Source organism: Malaclemys terrapin, chromosome 1, assembly GCF_027887155.1.
Source record: "Malaclemys terrapin pileata isolate rMalTer1 chromosome 1, rMalTer1.hap1, whole genome shotgun sequence".
NCBI lineage: Eukaryota > Metazoa > Chordata > Testudines > Emydidae > Malaclemys > Malaclemys terrapin.
In genome coordinates, this window is record NC_071505.1 from 301056142 (window position 1) to 301078993 (window position 22852).

The following is a 22852-nucleotide window of genomic DNA, read 5'->3' on the forward strand; positions in this document are numbered from 1 at the left end:
CGATGCCTCTTGTTCTACCAACTTGGAGCACTGAATTTATTTTTATACATTAAAGCCATCCGCTTTCCTGATTTGACAACATTCAAGGAGTGCTTGTGGCACGTTACTAAATAAGCTTGGCCAGGTGCCATTAGGATTTTGAAGCAACAGCATGTCGAGTGCCTGGTTAAATTCAAACACAGTGCACAGCTACAGTTAATACATTAACAAGGAAGCTCTGGCAAAGCCTTCTTTTAACATAGTGATGTTCTCCATCCTGATATTTATATAGGGAGAACATTATTGCAATATTAGGACAAAAATATATTGCATGAATGAGGGAGACTTAAATAGAGAAATGATATTAAGTATTATGCTGAATATATCATCTGAACTAAAATGTTTACTGAAGTTGCTGAGTTACTGCAGTTACTGCGACAGACACAAAGGGCAAAGTTTAACTGTGAAATGTTCGAAACGCCCTCAGCAGGCTTCTGTGCCACTGGTGCTGCTTGACTGTACTCATTGTCCCCGTATGTGGTATTCCTTTTTGATGCCATTTCAGTGCTTCCTCAGTTTAATTCCCCCATCTTGTTCTTTCCTGTCATTCTTCCTGAGGTAAAAGGTGGCGTTAAATTTAATATAACGAGCTTTTTTTTTCCTTTCCCTTCTCCCCCACGGCAGCAGTTGCGATTCTTGCAGCATCAAATGGCTATGGCAGCAGCACAAACAGCTCAGCTCCGACACCAGCACCATTCAGGCAGCCAGTCCAAAAGTAAAAGGAAACGAGGCACACCGACCCCTCCCGAGTCCTGAGTCTTGGGGGGTTATATTTAAAAAAAAATAGACGCAGAGGTGATTTTTAAAACTCTTTTTTTTTTTTTTTTAAAGAAAGCTCAAAAAAAAATCAGTGTTTGAAATGGCTGATGGGAAAATGAATTTTTGAAGTAATGCTGATATGTATAAACTGTATCGGGAAGCCAACTCTATGGAAAATAGGAATCTCATCTAACAAAAAGCTAGGGTTTGTTTTTTGCAAGTCACTTCATATTTTTAACAAGATGTTTTACCTTGTATTTTTTACCATTCAGCAGCACTGTACAGAGTATAAGGGTGATACATTTTAGAAAAACGAACTTTGTAAATGTAGTATTGAGATCTGTTTATTTAGTATAAAAGGTTGGTGAATACTCTAACAAATACAGTTTTTACAAATCCATTTTGAAGAGACCTTGCCGTATGTTTATTTTGGTTTTATACTTTTTATCACTTTATCTATCAGCTTCTTTACTTCTTTGTGTCTTGTAACTGCCCGGGTGATACAGTCTTGAAGTTTTGCTGCTGTTAGGCCACTTCCACCTAAAAAAGAGGGAGGAGACCCCCAAAATTGAAAGTAGTAGCTTGGTTTTCCATTTTTGTTTTCTTTAAAATGTTTATCAAATGGAAACATTAAAACCTTTCAGTCATGGGGGTTACGTTACTGTTTAAGAATCAGGGTGGTCTAATTTGCAATTCTGCTTAAGAAAATTGTTTTACTTTAAATATCAAATCTTACCAGCACAATAGAAGACCTATGTTCAAGATCCAACCTCTACAAGAAGTTTGGCTAAACAAAGTCATGAAGACGATTTATGCAAGGAAAAGGTTATTTCTTGCAGCAGCCACACCAGCTCTTGCAAAATGCAATACTGTAGATTATTTTTAAGAAGACTGCAGTAGTAACATTAATTTAAGAAATAGTTCAACTAAGAGTAAAGAAAAATGTTACTTGTTTTGAGAGCACTGTCTGACACAGGTGCAGTATTAAGAGGGCACTACATGCTAAAGGCCAATAATGTTACTATCCATGCAGCATGTACTACTGAAATAACAGCCATCTGTAGGTAGAATTTATTCCAACCATTTAATTTTAAATTTGTTGCCTGTCAAATTAACTTGTAGTAATTTTGCAAAGTACCTGGCTTATGAACAGAACATAGTCTGCCTTCTTCATCCATTACAATGGTTACAGTTCCAGTTGCCAGGTCCTCCTCTTCTGCCGTCGGATCAACAATGAGTATTGTTCTTTTAAAAGAAAAGAATCCAGAGGTGGGTGGGATGTTTGTCTACAAGTTATTGGACCTTTCACGTACAAAACAATCAGCTAGGAAAAGGTTCATCTAAGATGAATTTGTCCAGGGTCATTTAGGCTTAACTTTTTTAAAGGTTTTATTTATAGCGAGTATTTTTTTAGCGGATATACTGAATATAGTACTTCTGGAAGCATTCTATAAACACCCAATGTTCTGTCATCAGGATGCCCTAATTTAAAGAACATGGGGAGAAGGCAAACCCTTACTGAACCTCAATGCTGAACTCAATGGGATGTTTGAGGGTTTGTAAATAGAAATAAAATTTAAATGTAGAGGTTTTAAAAATGTATGCCCTAATCAGGAAACTACAATTTGCAACACTAAAACAGCTACTACCGTAACACTCAGACAGTAAAACAGTTTAGAATTGTGGTAAAACAAATCTTTTAAAACGGTGACTACATGCTGTAAGACTGTTTACTGTTAACAGAAAACTAAGTGAAAACACCATTATTTCCATTTGCTGTAGATGTACTTACAAAACCCATTCCTCTTCTTTGCAAGTATATTTATTTTTAGTGAATCCTTTGAAAGAGAATCAAGGACTGTATTTTGATCTACTACACTGTTCAATCAAGGAAGCGATCAAAAATATTACCCCTGTGATGAAGGCTATTGATTTCTCAAGACCCAGAATTAGTTTTTTCCACAGCAAATAATGCGAAGTTCATAATATTTAAAGGGAAAATTGACTAAATATCTTTTATTCCACAATAAAAATTGCTGGAACCATTTAATAATATCAAATAGTTTAGTCCTTGAGAAATCTATACTACAATGGACAGATACAGAGCCAAATAATAAAAGTTCATAGAGTCGTCAATGGGACAGGATGATAAAGACCTCAATTTTTACTAAAAACCTTAAACACTCACAGGCTTTCTCAGAAATCATGGTCATTACATACAGCCTTATCCATACCTTAGTACAACCTTTTTGAACGTGCAAAATGTTTATAAACAACAGTGCAAATTATTATTGGGAATATCTGGTGTGAATTCCTAATTCCACACTGTTAAAAAAGTGTATTTTAAAGTCCATGTAATTAAATTTGATCTACTGAATATAGTGACACTCTGCCAAGGGAATGCATTTATTCTACATGTTACTTACAACTAATTTTTAAAAAGTGGGGAGCTCTATGATTTGGTAATGCTTTTCATATTATCTGCATCATAAAAAGTGGGCAGTTGCCTGAACTTTCACAAAGTAGTGAACAGAACAACTCAATCTCAGTACATAAACCCCCTAACCCAGGGTACCTGCTCGCTCCCTCCCCACCCCTAGGTTACTGATAAGGGGAACCTGCAAAAAACATTTGCTTGTTCTACATGAGACAATTTAAATAAAAGGGAAAGTTGGAGGTTCTTTCATTGTTCATTTTTCCAGTGCCACTTTTCCAGTTGCTGATTGATATTTTTGTGCCAGAGGCACACACTCCTAAGCGTTACTACTGCTTTGCACACACTGCCGTTCATCCAAAGAGTTCTTACTGTTTAGGTATTTGTATACCATGTTTTCCAACCCTCCTCTCTCTCACATTAATGATATTAAGGAGTTGCCTGTAAATACTTTTGAGAGGACAAACAGAAAGAGATATTTCTGTTGACTGTGGCTATTGAAAAGAGATGCAGCATACTATCAGCACTGCTCTGCAGCTAGTTTTAGAACTTCTCTTATCTGGCAGTTATTATACGTAGCAGCTTACACACTTCCATTTTACTACTGACAAACAGATGCTAGGGCCTGAAGTAACTGAAAACAGTCTACAAGTAATTCATAGCAGATGAATCCCTCAAGAGTGAAACAGACTTTACATTTACTCTTTGGGAATTAACGGCCTCTGTAATTCAGGGCTTGCCAGAGATGTTATAGCATGGGCTATAACAATTAGGAAGTGCTGGTGACAACAAAACTCTTCCGCCCAAGAGGCAAAGTCTGGCCTGGGGGACCACTTGTATCCCAATCCTGCTATTTTAGTGAAAAAAACAACGAACAAGAAAGATTTCAAGTAAGGAGTCTTTCAGATAGATTTCAAAATAAAAAGCCTGACAACATGCGACCTTTTTAGGTCTGAGGACGTTAACTTGGAGAGTTGGCCAAATTTTAATTTGAGTAATGACATTCCATCTATATCAATCCCTGGATAAGTTCTTTACTTTCTGTCCTGAAACTGTTGCTATGAGCTATTGAAAAATTGTCACCTTGTAGGCCACAGATATTTGCATTTCAGTAGTGGATGTAGTGATTTGTATATGTTAGTAAAGCTCTTTGGGATGAAAGGTATATAAATACAATAACATCATGCAGCTACACCTCTCAAGTCCATTTTAATATTAAAATACTTTCCAATATGGCTAAGCTGTGAAATCTGGAGATCAAATCTGGTTTCAGTTGCAGAGAAAAGTTTGGTAATATTAATTGTGTTCTGGTGGTCATTTGTTCATATTATAAAACTATGTAACAGTTCAAAATAATCAGCCCTGAATTCGAGTAGCTGAAAAGTCTGGTTGGTCCATGAGGTGCACTGACATAACTGTATGAGGATTTTGCCACAACAGCTTCTTGGCAACACTGTCAGTTTTTCACCAGTGTGTGTGTGTCACTAAACAATTTTTTTTTTTAAGTATACATTTTATCAGTTCCCAACTTACTCGTCAAATATAACAAACGATGTAGCAACTGGATGCTTTCTGATATTCAAAGGATTTGTCTGTTTTAAATCAACTTCTGCCAAACCAGTTTCTTCATTTATAGTAACTTTTGGCAACTGTACTGAAAGAGAAGAGGCCAATTAATTGTATGATATTAAACTAGCTGAAGATAATTTGGGCTTTATCCCCAAAGGAATACTTTATGAACTGTTCTATGTTAACATCCACCAATCTCTATGGGACTGAGCAACTGCAATTCCTATTGACTGCAGGTCCCAAATCAGACAATGTGGGACACCTTTTTTCTATAAAAATAACAGATGCCACTCTTATCCTTTTTGAACCCATTATTTTGTTCTGAGTCAGTCAAGTATAAATGATGAGTTGTAAAAAAAAAAAAAAAACAACAACAACAAAAACACCATACTGGCACTTTCTACGTTGCAAGTACATTCTCTGTACCACATTGAACAAAAAAAAATCCCACAATAGCACGTCTTTTTCCTATCACTATATCACTTCTCTCTATTCCGGCTTTATGATCTCTTCAATTATAAATGTGAACATGTATTAAATAAAAACTTAGTTTTCTTACACTAAATAACACGAACAGGTAACACTTCATTTAGATGTTGGTGTATTGAATATTACAATTTTGCTTATGATCAATAGTGGAGTGTCCAAACTTCTGGTACGCTGAAAGCAAATACCATTGCTCTGAAAAACTATCAGTCCTATAATAGATTAATACAATGTGCAAGAAGCATATGTAAGCAAGGTAGCCCACAGCCTGATCAATAACACGTATACAAATCTATGACATCAATTTAGTGACATATTTCTTCTTTGTGTTATTGCTTCAGTAGTTCCATAAAAAGATGGGGGTTTTAGCTGCTCAAATATTCTGTTCTTGGGGAAATTAAAATCATCATGATTCAGATTCCTACTAACACATTTATCCCATGAATGTAATTTGCTCAACAATTGTGTGTTATAGGACACTTACCATTTTTTAAAGCTGCTAACAAAGCAAATGTGCAGGCATCCAAAATGTTTCCATCATAGTCCAAGCATATGAAATCGCAGTATAGAACCCAAGCAAGCTAAGAAACAAAGTTTGCATGTGTGAAATCTGATATATCCTTTGAACTGCCGGTATCACACTAATTCGGGTTACAGGCCAATGGTAATACACATTAAGCTAGAGAACCATCCTCTGATCCTTTAATAACAAATATGAATACATGGCCTCTGAGCTCCCCACAACCCAATTCACTAAGCATAGCACCAGATTATTAGGATTGATATTGCTGAGAAGTGGCTGAGGAAGCAATTGTACTGAGGGGGCAGCAAAGAACATCACACACATTTATGCATTATGGTCACATCAGAAAAATTCAATTTTTTTAAAAGGAGTTATTTATGTGCAAATAGCAATCTGTAGTCAGCCACTGTATTGTATTTTATCAACAAAGAGAAAGACTTCTGCCTCCACTAGAAAACCATGGGTGAGAAATTCAATTAATATTTGGTATGTCAGAATAAAGTATATATGGACTTTTTACACTTGAGCTATTAACCATAACTAGGGCCCTACCAAATTCACGGTCCATTGTGGTCAATTTCGGGCCATAGGATTTGAAAATTGGTAAATATCACTTTTTCGGATGTTTAAATCTGAAATTTCAGGGTGTTGTAACTGGGGGGGGGTCACGACCCAAAAGGGAATTGTGGGGTGGGGGGGGGGGTCACGGGATTGCCACCCTCACTTCTGTGCTGCCTTCAGAGCTGAACAGAGTGGGGATGAGAGAGTGCGGAGCTTTCTGCAGCTGGGAGAAAGACCCAAGAACAACCCTGCAGGGAAAGAGCAAGTCCTGTCCTCCCACAGCCCTGCCCGCACTAGCAGCTAGGCGCCCCCTTTGCTGGGGCGCTCCCAGCAGTACAGGGAAGATTGGATCCAACTCCACAAGCCGCCTCCAGCTGCAGGAACCGGCTGCAATAAGGGGAGGCACCCGGAGGTGAGTCTAGTCCCCCCCAGCCCAGCTGGAGCTAGGAGCCCCCTTTGCTGGAGTGATCCTAGGAACATGGGGACATTGGAGTTCACGGTGAAGTACTTATTTCATGGTCCGTGGCGTGTTTTTCATGGCCATGAAAACATAACAGTCCAGAAGCCAAATCCAGCCCGTCAGTCCTCCATGAGCATTGGATCTGCCCTTTGAAATAAAGTTTGCTGTCCACTAGTGTGAGCAGCAGTTAAACCTGGCAAGAAGCATTTACAATTCAGTTTAAAAAGCAGGATAACACAGAGATAACTTGGATACAAAAATCTGAACTGAAGATGGGTGGATCAAAGTTGCAACATGGACCAATTCTGTTCCCTACCCAAAATACCTCCTTATTGTCAAAGGAAAAACAAAACACACCCCTTGGAATTCAAGGAGGTCTTTGTCATCCCTCTAGGAAAAGTAAGTGATACCCAGATTTAAAACTGGCAGGAGAATTTCAAAATATTTTTGAAAAATGAAAAACTGTTTTTTTTTCCCAAAAATTTTCATGGAAAATTTTCAGGTTTTCAATGAAAAGCAGAAAGCCAGGGTTCCACTTGACCATCTTAGCATGTTTTAAACATCTACCCTGCCTTGTCCACACTGGAGTTTTAGTTAACATTAGCTAATACCTTCTGACAACGCACCTTTAAATCCTAGTCAAAACGAACTCCAAAGGGTGAATATACCCTTGAGTGCAGCAAGCATGGCAGGCACACCACAGGGGTATTCTTTACACCTCCCTGCCGCTTTGCTAAATGTGGCCATGTGATGGGGTGTAACAACACTGCACTGGGCCAACAGGGCTGACCAATCACTGTGGGCCCAGGAGACCATGCCTCCTCGCCCCTGCTGCGCATACTCCAGGTGGAAGGGACAGATAAAAGGAGGCAGCCCAGTTCAGTCGGGGCTGACTGAGGAAGAGGAAGGATGTTTGATGCACCAAGACCTTTGACTCTCCAGGCTGTCAGGACCCTGGACCCAGATCTGCTGACCGTGGAGACTGACGGGAACACCGAGCTGCTGCCAGCCGAGGAAATGCCTGAGATGGGCCTTATGGTAAGAAGTGACTGAGGGAACGTGTTAGAAGCCAATGCTTTAACCCTTAATGGGGAATTTACAGCTTCATAGGTTGGAACCCGGTGGAGTGGGGTGGGCCTGGGTTCCCCTACTTCCCCCCCCAACCTTGCACTTGCCATTAGGCGTGGCTACTAGGGACTCCCAATATAAACTGATTGTTTGCTCTACCCTGCCCAGAGTCAGAGCCCCAACTGCTATTGTTTGCCCCAGCCAGGAGGCTGAGGGGCTACAGACTGAGCGTTTGCTTTGCCCTCCCAGAGGGTCCAAGCCTTCCACTGCTATTGTCTGTTTGTTCTGCCCCACCCCAGGGTCTACGGACTGCTTGGTTGCTCGGCCCCGCCAGGAGTCTTGAGTCCTCCAACCGCAACTGTTTGACTCAACAGGGAATCCCGACAATCGTGTGATGGGGTGTACCAACCTTGCACTGAGTCAACTGGGGCAGCCCACTTGCCATGCTGTGACCCCATGACAGGCCTAATAGTTTTTACTAAATGCAAGATCCAGTGCTTCAAAAAGACAGTCAATTCCTAGTACAAAAGCAGGAAAGACAAAGTAGTTTTCTATGAACTCTGATGACAAACACAGGATTGCCATACTGGATGGGACCAGTGGTCCACCAGCTTCAGTATCCGGTCTCTGAGAGGGCTCAGCACCAGATGCTTCAAAGAAGGAACACAAATCTCACAGTGCACAGATGTAGGATAATCTGCCCCTTGTGACGATCTCATAGGGACTGGTTTAAACCCTCCAAAATTTGTTTTCTGCATTAGCTATTTTATCTCTGGATATTCGAGTTATCCATGTCATCACATGTTCCTTCTTTGAATCTTACTAAGCTCTTGCGTTTAAAGACATGCTGTTGCAATGAGTTCTTGAATCAAACACTACAAAGCAAGAATGTACTTAGCATTCTAGGAGTTGCATAAAGAGCATAATGTTTTCAAATATATACTTGATACACCCATAGATATTGATTTCAGTAATCAGATCACGTACACCTTATACTTTGGATGTAACCCAAAGAATGTGCAGGTACCAAAATTAACAAAAAACAAGAATAGTAGCCCAAAAGCCCAAGGATTTTCTTGAAACCTGCTCACAAATGATTATCCCCGTTGTGGAAGCAGAGAAAGAACTGACAGGAAGGGGACTGCAATGCATGACAGTTTGTTAGCAAGAGTTAGGCTAACTGTAACCCTAATAACGTGAGATTTGTAGAAGCGAGGAATGTGTGAGGCGAGTGGGAAAGAACTGTGTGAGAAGTTGTTGCAACCTGGTGTAGATAATGTGTAGATAATATGGAATGAAGACTAAGAGTCTACATTAGTGAGCAAAACAAGATATCAGAATGACCTATGTATAAACAAAATGCAGCTGTTGCTCATTATTGTCTGTAACAAAAGGTATAAATGCTTGCTGTAATTGTTTACCTGTTGAGAGACCTGTTTAACTCTCTCCCTCTATGCAACTGAGAGAGAGAAAATAAAGTATCTGATTTGCTGTACCCAAACAAAAAGTGAGAACTCTGTTATTCTCCGACAATTTGGGGGCTCGTCCGGGATGGCAACACCCGCAGAGGTACCAGCAACTGCTACGGATCGTTCCCCTTCGAACCCCATGGCGCCACAATAGAGGTAGGAGACGTTTTGAAATCTCTATTGGGGTGTCGGAGGAGGACTGTCCATGGGGCCGTCTGTCCCTGTTGGGCTCACGCCATCCGAACTTATTGACTGTGCAGCAAGGTCAGATGCAGAGCGGTTCTGTGGAATAGTTTTGCCACCCCCAATAAGGTAGTTGTATGCGGTTCTGGGGACCTGTTAGTTTGGCCGCCCCCATATATGCATATGAGAGATGCATGGGTATGCACCGGTGATGACGTGTTGTTACCGCCTCATAGTGTGTTGAGTCCAGACAGAGGGGTTGTTTACCGCCTCATAGTGTAGATGCATCATGGTATTTGGGAATAGAGGCCGGGGGGGTGGAGGGGGGGAGGGAGGGAGTGAGTGAGTGTGTACCAGTGTGAATTGAGAGTTACCGGAAGATGCCCAGAGTACTCTGCGAAGTCTTTTGGCTCGTGACCAGAACTACTCTAACGCAAGCCCGTTAACTAGAGGATTTTTTAGGAGATCCGACCCACGGGCTAACTCGGCCTGGCATCATCCGGCGAGGAGGCTACCTGGGTCTAGAAGTGTGTGAACCCATCTTCCCTCCCCTTTTCCTCTCTGTGTGAGCCACTGACAGTCTGATCATCTCACTGGATGCAACGAGAGTAAGCAGCGCCATCTCTCTGAGACTAGCCGACGCTCTTTGCTGAAGGGAGGTGTAGGAGGGTCGTGGCCATCCTCGTTAGCCTCTCCTGTGTGAGTACCCTGTAGGGAGAGATCCTTAGTTTATGTGCCGCTAGAGCGGACAGGGCATCCTCCCTGTGTGTGTGATTGGAAAATGGGTGGGAGACAGTCTAAGCATTCCCTCTCACCCCCTAAGGGTACTCCAGCTTATTTCATGTACGTACATTATGGTCCTAAAACCTGCAGGTATTTAGAGAATTGGAATCATTACACGCGTGAAAATTCATCTAAACAATGCCCACTAGAAGGTACCTTCAATCTAGATGAGATCATACATCTCAGAGGAGCTTTTAATCACCAAAAAAGCCTCTGACACACAATGGGAGCAATTTGTCTATTGAGGAAAGGAACGGGTTAATTTGAAATTCAGCTTGGTCCAGAGAAAGAGAAAGTTAATCTGCGTTCAAGGTCAAGAATCAATGCAGACCAGGCTAAGTACAAAGAAAACTGCTTTCGGCCCCAGCTGGCTATGAAAAAAATATAGACAGAGTCAAACCAAAGGCAATACAAGTTACAGTGCTGAGATTACATTTGCAAAGCTTAACTGTCCAGTGAGATCCAACAGTCTGCCTTTGCAATCCTGGAGCCGGTGTGGTTTGGGGACGCTGAAGAAGCCACAGGCAGCCGGCCTGGAATCACTGAAAAGACGCCCCAGGAGACCTCAGGGTGTAAAAGAACTGCCCTCCCAAGAGAGGAAGCAAGTTGGAGATTGCACAGCACCTTCTCTGAACATTATACACAGACGTGGCCAGTCTGGACGTACGTGTGTGAGCATGAAAGTGTGCCTACTCTCAGCCGCAGTAAGTCTGAGAACCGGAGAGGGATTTAGCATTCCTCTCTCCACCCCGGTTGACCGAGAAGGGTGTCAGGTGGATCTACCCCAGTCGTAGCAGGACTGGGCAATAGAGAAGTTGGAGTAATAGGAAGAGTTGTGTACCTGATAACTAGAATTGAGCAATTAAGAGCATAGATCATGAACCAGGAAGCAGCTCAACCCTACGCCCAGGGCAAGTTGCAAGCCTTGAGACAGGACTTCCAGGCAGAAAAGGAAGCACTGGCTAAGCAAGTACCAGTCCTTCAGGGACTTGTCAGAATTTAACCATTTGTGTTTGCATATGCTGTAACAGCAGTGTGTTTGCCACAAGAGAAACCTGAATAGTTAAATGCCAATGGGCCATGTGTTTTGCCTAGGTGGCAAGCCTCACGAGGGAGGACTTGGGTAGCCTTATGAGTAAGAATGTTTAAGAGAAGAGACCAGGAAGGGTGGGGGCTAGTTGAGAAGCCCATCCTCCTAGCTAAATTGGTAGTGAAAACGCCGGTGCCCATGGAAGGGATGGTTCAGTGAGAAAAGCAGGATCGGGCCCAAGCAGGCAGGCAATAAACAGAGAGATTGGAAAACGGGTTGGAAACTTTGAGGGCATAGTGGAAGGAAAGGAGTAAGTAATTATAAGCAACCTCTTTCTCTGCTTCCACACCCTTCACTCTGAGACATTGGCATTAACACCAAACCTTTTCTTACCTTGCCATTTGCAATGCACAGATCTTCTTTCATTATTATTTCTGAACTAAAACAAAATGACACAGAAAATTAAGAAATAAAATTCTTCCCCATAATTGTGTTCATAATTGAACTGTAGTATAGTGGTTCTCACTTTTCAATCACATCTGCAATGAACTGGCTAGCTGCTTGAGCCTCTTCCCCAGGAGGTCCAGGGCGAAATCTTGATGAACAGAGGGGTGATAGATCCACATTAGGAACTAGAAATCAAAAATATTTAGTTATGAATTAAACAAAGAAAAATACACAGTCTGTTATAATAATAAAAATGCATACAGCAGTTTTATGTTCTTACTTAGTACCATGCATCTCAAATGAAAGCCAAGATCATGAATTGTTAACATTAATCAAGTCTGCATCTAAGTTCCTTCTAAGCTGCGCGGCCACACAGCTGCCTATTAAGTCCTGCTCAGGACTGCAGCAGGGAGAGATGTCTCTCCCCCAGCATGGACCTGCTGCGGTGGGGAGAGGAGGCCCTCCCCACCAGCCCCAACACGGACTTGCCGTGGCTGGGGGAGAGGAGGCCCTCCCCATTGGCTCCAACACGGACCTGCCCCGGCTGGGGGAGAGGCACCCCTCCCTTGGTCCAGTCCAGCCCAGCTGGAGCTACTGCAGTTGGTGAGAGGCGCCTCTCCCCTGGCCCCGAGCTGCTGCAGCGAAAGAGGGCCGGGGGGAGTTCTCTCTCCCATCGCAGGCCCGGGACAGCCTGCACCCCAAGGCCCTCATCCCCAGCCCCACCCCAGAGCCTTCACCCCTAGCCTCACCCCCTGCACCCAACCCTCTTCCCCAGTCCTGAGCACCTTCCTGCACCCCGAATCCCTCATCCCCGGCCCCACCCCAGAGCCTTCACCCCAACCCTCTGCCCCAGCCCTGAGCCCCATCCCACACTCTTGGCCCCACCCCCACCACATGAATTTTGTTATGTGCACCAATATGAAGGTAATGTGGCACACATCATCTCCATATTGGTGCACATAAGAAAATTCATTCCACACATGGACGTAAAAAATTAGAGGGAACACTGGTCTGCATGATTTTTCTTCAAAAATTACACAAAGTGATATATGATTTAGGGTACATATCATTTATTAGTCAGTGTTTCATAAAATAGCATGTACATTTACAGAATGAAATAAAGATATACTCCTAGCTACAATAAATTAAAGCATTTTACCTGTAGTCCTGCTACGTAGATCATGAATCACAAATTATTTCTTAATATCGTAATTGGATAAACAACAACTCTGATCTTTTCATTCCAGGAGTTTGATTTTCCTGGTATGATACATTCCTTTTATTAATTGCCCAAATTTGCCACTTTGGACATAAAAGCAGCAAAAAATATTTGAGAACAATCACAGAAAACTGAGAACACAATCTAGTAAATTCTCCAAAGACATCACATCTTGGAGAGATACTAAACCACTTTTTTATAATGTAAGTCCTCAATCTCACAAAGGGATGCTCATAAGTGAACCCCATTTATTTCACTGGAACTCCATATGGAAATAAGGGTCCGCCTGCAAAGATCCCTTCCAGGATCAGGGCCTACATCAGTACCATCCCTAGTTAGTTAGACTCAATTTCAGCAGAAGTCTCATTTTTGTACTTCCCTGTCACACCATTTTTGAAGTCAAGCCTATTTTTTTCTTGGGAATTATCAAGACACAAGGGAACACACAATTTATTGCAGCCCTTCCTAAACCATCAGACCTCACCTTCCACTGCCACAACCATCTCACCCCCAGCAAAAGTTCTCTGGCACATTCCCATCTAATACTGGCCCTACTCTGAACATCAGCTCACCTACCTGTCTCCTCAGCTATCTTGCTCCTCCCATTGTTTCCTGGTAATCTGGCAGTTAGGGCTGGAATTGGCAGTGAAAAAGCAGTTTCCATGAGGAGAGGTTTCTAGCAAGCGGAAGGCAGAGCAAATCCCACCTTGTGCCGCTTCTAGAAACCTTCAATCCCATAACTAGTGCTCCTTAGCTAACCTGTCACCTACCTCTAAAAAGGCCAGTTCCCATGTGTCATCTGCCTAAACAGGTTCTGTGCATTGTAATGCAATTATTTAATGTGATTTATTTGTTTTAAATGTCTACTGCACCGGATTCTTCCCACTCACTAAAAGCATTTAACTCAAATAACTAATGCTGTTGTTTTTCTAAAAAGGCAGAAAACTGACAAAGCTCTAAAACTTACCAATATATCCCTTATTAGTGGACTCTGCTGGGGGTTCTGCAAACTCCTGTAAAAGCAAAAACAACAACAAAACTCAGGGGGGAGAACATCTTGTCTCTACAAACTGGTTTGAAAAGACTTTTTAAAGGATGTTAAATATAATTTAGAAATCCTATTTCCATAAGGGCTCAAAGCTTTGTCTGGCCAAAATGCTTTTATAAACCAAGCTAGATTTTCCAGCTACTCTACTTATGATAATTTCTTCAATGAACTGCTTGTTGTTTTATGTTAGACTATTATAATTAGATTTTCCACAGCTATACTTATTACCATCTCCCTTGAAATAAGAGGATTTGTTTCATTATCAGTGATCACTAATCATCACAAAAACTAAATAATTAGTACACAAAAATAAGGTCTTTGTTTTCTTTAAAAAGAGCCAAACAACTCTTTACACAAATAACAATGTGCGCGCGCACACACACACACTCTCTCGATTGTACCCTAATTCTTTTGTCCAATTCTACCTGTAATCTTCAATCCTCAAAATAACTCCTGTGAAAAAATGTACATGTGTTTGACACGCATATCGATTTCAACTTAATAAATAGGGGCTTTATCAACTAAGTTACATTAACTATTATTAAGGCTGCGAGTTTGTCATGGAAGTCACAAATTCCGTGACTTTCCGTAACTTCGGCAGCGGCCACCGGCCTGCAGAAGTTTCAGGGGGGAGGAGGCTCAGGGCTGGGGCACGGGAGGGGGTGAGGGCTCTGGGCGGCGCTTACCTCGGGGGGGCGGGAGGGGGTGCTCTCCAGAAGCAGTGACATCCCCCAGCTCCTAGGGAGAGGCGCGGCCAGAGGGCTCTGCACGTGCCTCCGCCTGCAGACACTGCCCCCCGCAGCTCCCATTGGCCGCAGTTCCCGGCCAATGGGAGCTGTGGAGCCGGCGCTCGGGGTGGAGGCAGCACGCAGAGCTGTCTGGCCACACCTTCGCCTAGCAGCTGAGGGATGTCGCCATTTCCAGGGAGCCGCAGAGTCGGGTAGGGAGCCTGCCAGCCCCGCCAACCCCCTCCCCCAGCACCAGCAGGGATCCTGGGCCACCCACCGGTCCCAGTCCTCCCCCCCTGCACTTGCGGTGCCCCCCAGGCACCCGTGGCACCCCCGGGCCATCCCCCCCAACACCAGAGCACTCATGGTGCCCCCTGGGACACTCCCCCACCCCAAAGCACCCATGGCAGCCCCAGGTCGCCCCCCTCCCCAAGATTTAGTCAGGTGTCTATAGTAGAAGTCATGGACAGGTCACGGGCTGTGAATTTTTATTTACTGCCTGTGACCTGTCTATGACTTACTAAAAATACCCATAACTAAAACATAGTCTTAACTATTATTTCTCAGTCTCAAAAAAAGTAAACGTACCGCTTTAATGCCACAAATTACAGTAGTATTTCCCAACTTCACCAGGGCAGAGCCATCTGCAGTAGTAATTGAACCTGAAAAGAGAAAGGGTATAATAAAATCTCAGTCTGCTCCCTCAGAAAGCTCTTTAACACAATATCCATCTTCACATGGACAGTCACCAGTTTTAGCTTCCTTACCACTCACTGAGACTGAAAGACATGGTACACGGTGTGTTTTAAATGTTTGGAAATTCCAAGGGTGAGTGGAATATGTTCCTACCAGAGATTCAAAGTACTGGATTACCCAGAACTTTTCAAATCTAATATGAAGACTTTTTTATGCACTTTTCTACTTGATTCTGTGAGAAACCATAATATCCTCACAGACTGCTGAATTTATATTATAAATTAAAATGCATATACCAGCATTTTCCCCTATCTTGCCTGTTTTACAGACAAGGTTGCCTTGTATTTCTCCTCTGGTCCAATTCCCTATCACCTGAATTCCCTTCCAGTTTTGTGAGGCAAAACAAAGATCTTTCAGCAGTCTGCTAGTGAAGTTATTGGGGTTACTGTTATGAGGAAAACAACAAAGAGTTTGGTGGCACCTTAAGGACTAACAGATTTATTTGTGCATAAGCTTTCGTGGGTAAAAACCTCACTTCTTCAGATGCATAGAGTGAAAGCATCAAGTGAAAGTACTTTCACTCTATGCATCTGAAGAAGTGAAGTTTTTACCCACGAAAGCTGATGCCCAAATAAATCTGTTAATCTTTAAGGTGCCACCAGACTCCTTGTTGTTTTTGTAGATACAGACTAACACAGCTACCCCCTGCTACTTGTTATGAAGAAGGACATTTGTCTAAGTAAGGGGTTACAAGATCTGTTAGTTTAGCACTGCTGATTTGTTTTCCATTCCCTGCCTTATCATATTCTTACTGGGAAACTGACGTAGTCCGGATGTGCTAAAAAGATCCAGCAGAGTACTTAGTAAAAAAAAAAAGCACTTTCCATTCCAGCTGACGTTAGGACATCGGGGAAAATGATGAACAGAGCAGACTCAGCAGTATAGGAGTTGCATGTATAGCAGGGAGACTAGAGAAGGAATGAAAGGAGAACCACAGAGAAGAACTGGGTGTGAGAGCAAATTCATGAAAGGAGGGACAGAAGAGAGGGGAGCGCCCTCCAAAGGAGGTGTAATGAATAAAGGAGAAAGTGGGTAGAAGTGTGTAAGCCATGATGGAAACAGAGCAGGCAGAGAAGTGGACAGAGTGCATGCGCACACAACATGGAGAAAAAATAAAGAGAAAGTAAGTGAAAGAGACCATAGGGGTGAAGCGAGATGGCCAGACAGGAGAAATTTTGCTAAATAATGCAATTTGATTTCCACCATCGGGAACCACAATTTGCTTTAAGCACTACGATTTGGCAGGAGGGGCATATTGTGGGGCTTAATTTGCTTTTTGCCAAAGCAAAGTGACAAACTTCTCACTACATGGAAAGAATGGGAAATGCACCACTAAATAGATATATATTTTAGACGGGTCATTTATTAATTATTTAAAAAATGAGACAAAAAAAATTCGTTTAAAAATATATAATGATGGAATGTCCTATTTGGTTTTTGACACTTACCTAGCAAAAGCTTCAGTTCACCTTGCAAAAATAAGGGCTCTTTTTTTTGGCTAAAATTAATTTTGAATGGTTATATATACATCAATTATATTTAATTGTGTTTTTAACTCACTAATGCATTTTTTATATTTCTATTTTAATTAGCAAGTTGTGAAGGATTCTTTTTTCTAAATTAGAAATAGTCAAAACTTTATTAGATGAAAATTTACCTTTATGCCAGGTAAAATGGCCAAAGCAGCATAGAAGGGCTCTAAATGCCCTGGATCTGGTCATGAAGAATTCCCTCAATGTAGGAACTGTGAAAGCCATAATGCACCTTCTGACACACCCGTGCAAGTCCTGATATAGGGGTGTCCTAGAAGCAATGCTGGAGGCAGGAGTGGCACATTGGGAATGGGACCACAGTGATTCAGGGAAATGCTGTGGCCAGAGGCAGATAGGGAAGCTACCTTAATTTAGACAGCCACCCATGCTGTTTAAACTATGCTTTGGGGGAGCAAAGGGGGTGTTCACTGAGTAGCCCCGGAGTGAGAGGGTGCAACAATGGCTTAAAACTATCCCTGGGCTACAGAGTCTGTACTGTGCCTCTTTGAGGCGCAACACAGAATGTCAGCCCTGGTTGTTCTGAACTCAAGCTCTGTGGAAATAGTTCAGCCATTCATTAAAGACTCCAGGTATAAAAACTGACTCCATTTGATTCAGTCACCAGCACTTCCCAATGTTAAACACTTACCTATGTTGACAGTGGTTGTTCTGAATTCACCTAGCTCCCTTCCATCAGGTCGACAGTTCTCTTTCTAAACAGAAACATTACACAATTCAAGTTAAATGACATTTTCATGGTGTTACACAATCAAGAGTATATAATGATAAAGTTTTTGTTTATCTTCAAATGGGAATTTGCAATGACAAGACCACTAGGATAAACTCAAAGATTTGTATGCTGGTGAGCTTTTTGGTCTAATTTAGTGTGATCTGGGTTACAGGCCCAAAACTTAGCTACTTTAAAAAATGTATAATCCAGTAGGAAAAAGTATCTCAGGGCTCAGTACTATATGCCTTTCCTACAGCTATTTAGGACATTCAGCAACAAAAGCAATACCTCATATCAGTGGTGCAGTGACAAAGCAATCAGTAAATTGCTATGAATATAGTGGCAATCTGTGAATTTTGTGGTACTATAAGAAACTGAGTCACAGGTGTGACATCATCAAAAAGGCCAACTAATTTTTCAGTACCCAGAGCCAACTTGAGAAGAAATATTCATTGATAACCTTGAATGAAAATTTCCAAATGTTTGCATTGTTTAATTTTTGCAACTAACCCTTTTTTCCATTGCTGATCTTTTAAGATGGAAATACTTTAGAAATCTAAGTAGGGCCCAAGTCCAGAAAAGCCAATCAACATAGTTATTCAGATGTCTCACAACATAAACTGAACACACAAATTCAATCAGAAAGGGTGTTGGTTCATTCTGGTGATGTTTGCTTTTTTGTTGTTGCTGTTGTTTTTTACAAGAGTGTTACACTGTTGACTCAATTTAGCTTATGATTTACTATGACCCTCATATCCCTTTCCACATACTCCTTTCTAGGCAGACATTTCACATTTTGCATGTGTGCAACTGATTGTTCCTTCCTAAGCGGAGTACTCTGTATTTGTCCTTATTTCATCCTATTTACTTCAAATAATTTCTCCACTTTGTCTGTATCATTTGGAATTTTAATCCTATGCTCCAAAGCACTTGCAACCTCTCCCCGCTTGGTATTGTCCACAAACTTTATAAATATCTAAATCATTGATGAAGATATTAAACAGAACTGAACACAGAACTGATCCCTGCGGGACCTCACTCAAGATGCCCTTGCAGCTTGACTGTAAACCACTGATAACTACTCTCTGGGAACAGTTTTCCAACCAGTTATGCACTCACCTTACAGTAGCTCCATTTAGGTTATATTTCCCTAGTTTGTTTATGAGACTGTCATATGAGACAGTATCAAAAGCCTTACTAAAGTCAAGATATACCACATCTACTGCTTCCCACAAGGCTTGTTACCCTGTTAAAGAAAGCTATTAGGTTGGTTTGACACAATTTGTTCTTGACAAATCCATGCTGTTACTTTCATCTTCTTATCTTCTATTATCTTTTGTTTAACATGCATTATTAATGTAGACTTAGAATTTGTCTTTTTCAAGGACACTGTCAGTGATATTATTTATTATTTGTATTTTGGTAGCGCCTAAAAGCCACCACCTTGGTCAGGCTCCCATTGTGCAAGGCACTGTACAAACCAAGGCCTCAATCCTGTACGCAATTAAGCACGTTTAACTTTATCCACTTAACAGTCCCTTTGAGGCTAATGAAACTAGTCACATGTACATAAGCACTCACAGGAGCACAGCCATAGAATAGAAAGTCCCTGTCCTGAAGAGTCTGAAAGATTTTCTTTTACGAAAGGCTTTAAGGAAAAGCAAAACCCCATTGGAGTTTATGTATAATTTAAAGAGAACAGCAACAGAGGTACAGTAGCTGTACGAGAAAAATATATTCTAAGTCTATTTAACTTATGAATAGATGATGTTTTACTCACCAAAAATCGCCTGTAATATTCCAAAGGTTCCACAGTTCTAAAATAGACACAAAATTTAAAATTCATATGCATAATCTGTTTAATAAAGTAAATAGCTAACTAAAGTCTAGCAGAAAAGCAAGTGTTACTCAGTGGGCATCCGAGTTTCAGAGTCAAGCTCTGTTTTTGTTCCTTGGCTGACAATGCTGTGGAGACAGCACATTGGCCAACTAGTGACAATTTCAGAAAGACTAGAGCCCTCTACAGTGTTCTTTCTGGTCATTTTGACACCAGAACTCATAGGTTCCGGAGGCATGGTTGCCTTGTGGCAAGGGCTTTGAAAAAGGGTTAGAAAGAGTGAAGTTTGAAAAATGGGAGAGAAAGAGAGATCCCACAACAAAATCCACCCTTTACTGCAGCTTATGTAACTACATACATAAAAAACCCTAGCTTGAAAACTGCGAATCTGTAAAAGCTAATATTATGATGGAGTTTGTAGCAATACCATAGTTATGGCTGCATAAGAGATTTGATTGAAATAGGAGTGTTAAATATTTTTTAAGAAATATTGCAAATTAAAATTGATGTAGTATTTGAATTTTTCAGGTTAGTGTGATGATTAATTGGTTTATGCATACACAACATGACTGCTTCAAAAATTACCACTTTTTAAAATTTTCAGTGGGGTGTCACCTTTGTATTATTATTTGGTACCTGAAGAGTTTACAATAATAATTATAATAATAGTTAATGGAGATATCCCATCTCCTAGAACTGGAAGGGACCTTGAAAGGTCATCAAGTCCAGCCCCCTGCCTTCACTAGCAGGACCAAGTACTGATTTTGCCCCAGATCCCCCAAGTGGCCCCCTCAAGGATTGAACTCACAACCCTGGGTTTAGCAGGCCAATGCTCAAACCACTGAGCTATCCCTCACCTGGGTTCACATAGGCTTTAACACTGGTGTGTGGGTTGGTGAAGGGCCGTGTTGGCTCATTTTAAGATAGATTCTCTTTATTTGATTTAAAACCATCTGCAGTCACCCTATTGGTCAGAAGCCGCCTTTTTAGAAACTTCCCCTTATCCCATAAGTTATTCTTTGAACCACACATCCTCCCCTCTTTATTCCTTCTGGCCTTATCACTTCTTATTTTCCAGGCCTTCCCTCTACTTTGCTTCTCAGGGCCTTTCTTTACAACACAAATATATTGCCTTAACCAAATTTAAGATAAAATTAAAGAATTCAAATCTTACATCTACCTATGTTTATTTGGAGCATAAATAAATAATCCTTTTCTTCATAGAAGTTACAAATACACCAATGTATGTAGTATGACAACAGCATTTTTAACATAGAATTTAATGCTGCAGGCTGTTTTCTGCATAGCCCTTATGATGACACAATTTTTCAAATCAGAGAGTTGCTAAGATATGGAACACAGAAACTAAAACAGAATATTCCATAGCCAGAAATTGTTAAGACACTGCAGCACAGACATTAAAATGACATTTCCAGGAAAGAAGTTAATCTTTGGCATAAGGCCTTCTCAAGTTTTGTTCAAACAAATATTTTTGGAGAAAAGTCATGGAAATGGTAACTCTGAGTGAGAACTTTTATTATATTTTCAAAGACAACATAAACCCAACATAGTTCTGACAATTTACGAGCACAAGGGTAATGTTAATCCCTGTCGGTGTTCCTTGAGATATCCCCAACTAGCATGGACATAAGGGCTATTCGTCACTGGCTCAGGCAATACTGTCTACTATGCCCCATTTAATTGATTGAGAGACACAGGGGAGAAACAAAAGATAGTTGGGTCAATGCAGAAACAACCCTCCCCCAAATGCCTGGAAACAGTCTCCTTGTCCAACCAGTCCTTACACTTAACACCCACTTTCCTCTAACTGTCTACAGATGGATCCCTCCACTCCAGCAACTAATGCCTGGGCCTTGTTTTGATTAGGAAGAGATTATAGTTGCTATGACTTCCATCAAGACTTTTCCTCTGGCATAGACAGAGATCCACATGTTTCAAAATATCTTAGCTCGTTAAGATTAGCTCTCACTTTTTTAAAAAAACAAACAAACCCTTAACCTACAATCTCACTTTCCCCAAAAAATATTTCACATATCTGGGGGTCAATATTACTGGGAATGAAATGCTTTTTGGCAAAAGTATGAGACAGCAGTTACAGGTGTGAGTTACACTACAAGGCTTATGAACGTGGGAAGAATAGTGTATTTCTGTAACTCCTTGAAGCAGAAGGAACTTTTCTCTGGTAGACTGCAATGTTGCATTGAAGATAATTTGAGAGTGGATGTAGCGAGGTAGAGGGCTGGTCTCTCCCCGTAACTGGACACTGAAAGGGCACATTCCTATTATTGACCCAAAACCTTAATAGCTTTAACTGCCTCTGAACTAAGTTTTTAGTTTTGGAATATAGATACATTTGGATGGAATGAAAAATAAACGGAGTTGCTTTTTATATGTTGTGTAAGAGAAGGGGAAAATAAAATGTTGATTTTTCTAATAGAGAGTATGGGCCACAAATAGCATGATGCCTGTGCAGAACTGTAATATATATGGGGAGCCCCAGTGAACTCACTGGGATTACTCACATGCATAAGATTACACATGTGCCAAGTGCATGCAGGACACATGCCCTTAGCCTCTCGATTTCCACGATCACCAGTAACAAGGAGTGGGTGGATCAGCTGCGCCCGGGGAAGGTAAGGGGCGAGAGGGGGTCTCCTAGGCGGTGTGTTTCTCTCCCCCCCGCTGTTGAGAGCAGGCGCTGCAGATCCCGGGGGAGTCGCTCCTGGCAGCGGCCGGGGGGCGGTTCCCAGCCTCAGGACCTGGCAGAGCTCCGGGCACGGCACGTTACGAACAGGCACCCGCAGCCATCGCCAGGCTGAGGCTCGGCAGCGGCCTGGGCCCAGGGCAGCTTCCAGGCAGACGCGTGCCGCGTTCCCGGCTCTTCGCGCGGCCAACGCCGGGGCTGAGAGAGCCCCGCTGAGGCGACTGACGGCACCGGGCCCGGCGGCTGCATCGATCCCCCCGGGGCCAGGGCGAGCCCGGCTCAGAGCCCGGCCGGCCGGCGCAGCTCGGCTCCCGGGAGGGGGAAGGGCATAACGAACGCTAGGCCGGGACGAGAAGCTGCTTCGCTCGGTCACTTACTTGAATCCGGCCGCCATAGTCTCACTTCCGCCCGTCGCGATCTACTTCCGGGGTCGGGAGCGCACTTCCTCTCCCGCGTGACACCCTGG

The 22852-nt window shown here is 42.1% G+C and overlaps 2 protein-coding genes across 17 annotated transcripts in view; one reads left to right on the top strand and one right to left on the bottom strand.

Moving 5' to 3' along the window:
* The window catches only part of SUPT20H (SPT20 homolog, SAGA complex component), a 59858-nt gene extending 58660 nt beyond the window's left edge, over positions 1-1198 (top strand). For 13 of the 16 annotated variants that reach the window (XM_054015256.1, XM_054015261.1, XM_054015264.1 and 10 more), the window contains one exon: positions 664-1198. In XM_054015256.1, the coding sequence (XP_053871231.1) occupies positions 664-795 (132 nt within the window). In that variant the 3' untranslated portion in view covers positions 796-1198. The remainder of the gene's footprint in view (positions 1-663) is intronic. The other 3 variants (XM_054015258.1, XM_054015262.1, XM_054015267.1) reach the window with 1 other exon arrangement.
* On the bottom strand, positions 1127-22830 carry EXOSC8 (exosome component 8). The gene is made up of 11 exons (XM_054015275.1): positions 22764-22830; positions 19605-19641; positions 17744-17807; positions 15395-15468; positions 13998-14043; positions 11891-11996; positions 11758-11803; positions 5772-5868; positions 4766-4886; positions 1937-2043; positions 1127-1338 (listed from the first exon to the last, which is right to left on the bottom strand). The coding sequence occupies exons 1-11, from the start codon at positions 22778-22780 to the stop codon at positions 1223-1225; spliced, it is 831 nt and encodes a 276-aa protein (XP_053871250.1). The 5' UTR covers positions 22781-22830; the 3' UTR covers positions 1127-1222.
* Between the last annotated feature and the right edge of the window lie 22 nt (positions 22831-22852).

Coding starts and splice junctions, on each gene's coding strand:
- EXOSC8 (XM_054015275.1), bottom strand. Junction 14,044..15,394: donor TAATTTGTGGCATTAAAGCG/GTACGTTTACTT, acceptor TTGCTTTTACAG/GAGTTTGCAGAACCCCCAGC. Junction 11,997..13,997: donor CACTAATAAGGGATATATTG/GTAAGTTTTAGA, acceptor TTTGATTTCTAG/TTCCTAATGTGGATCTATCA.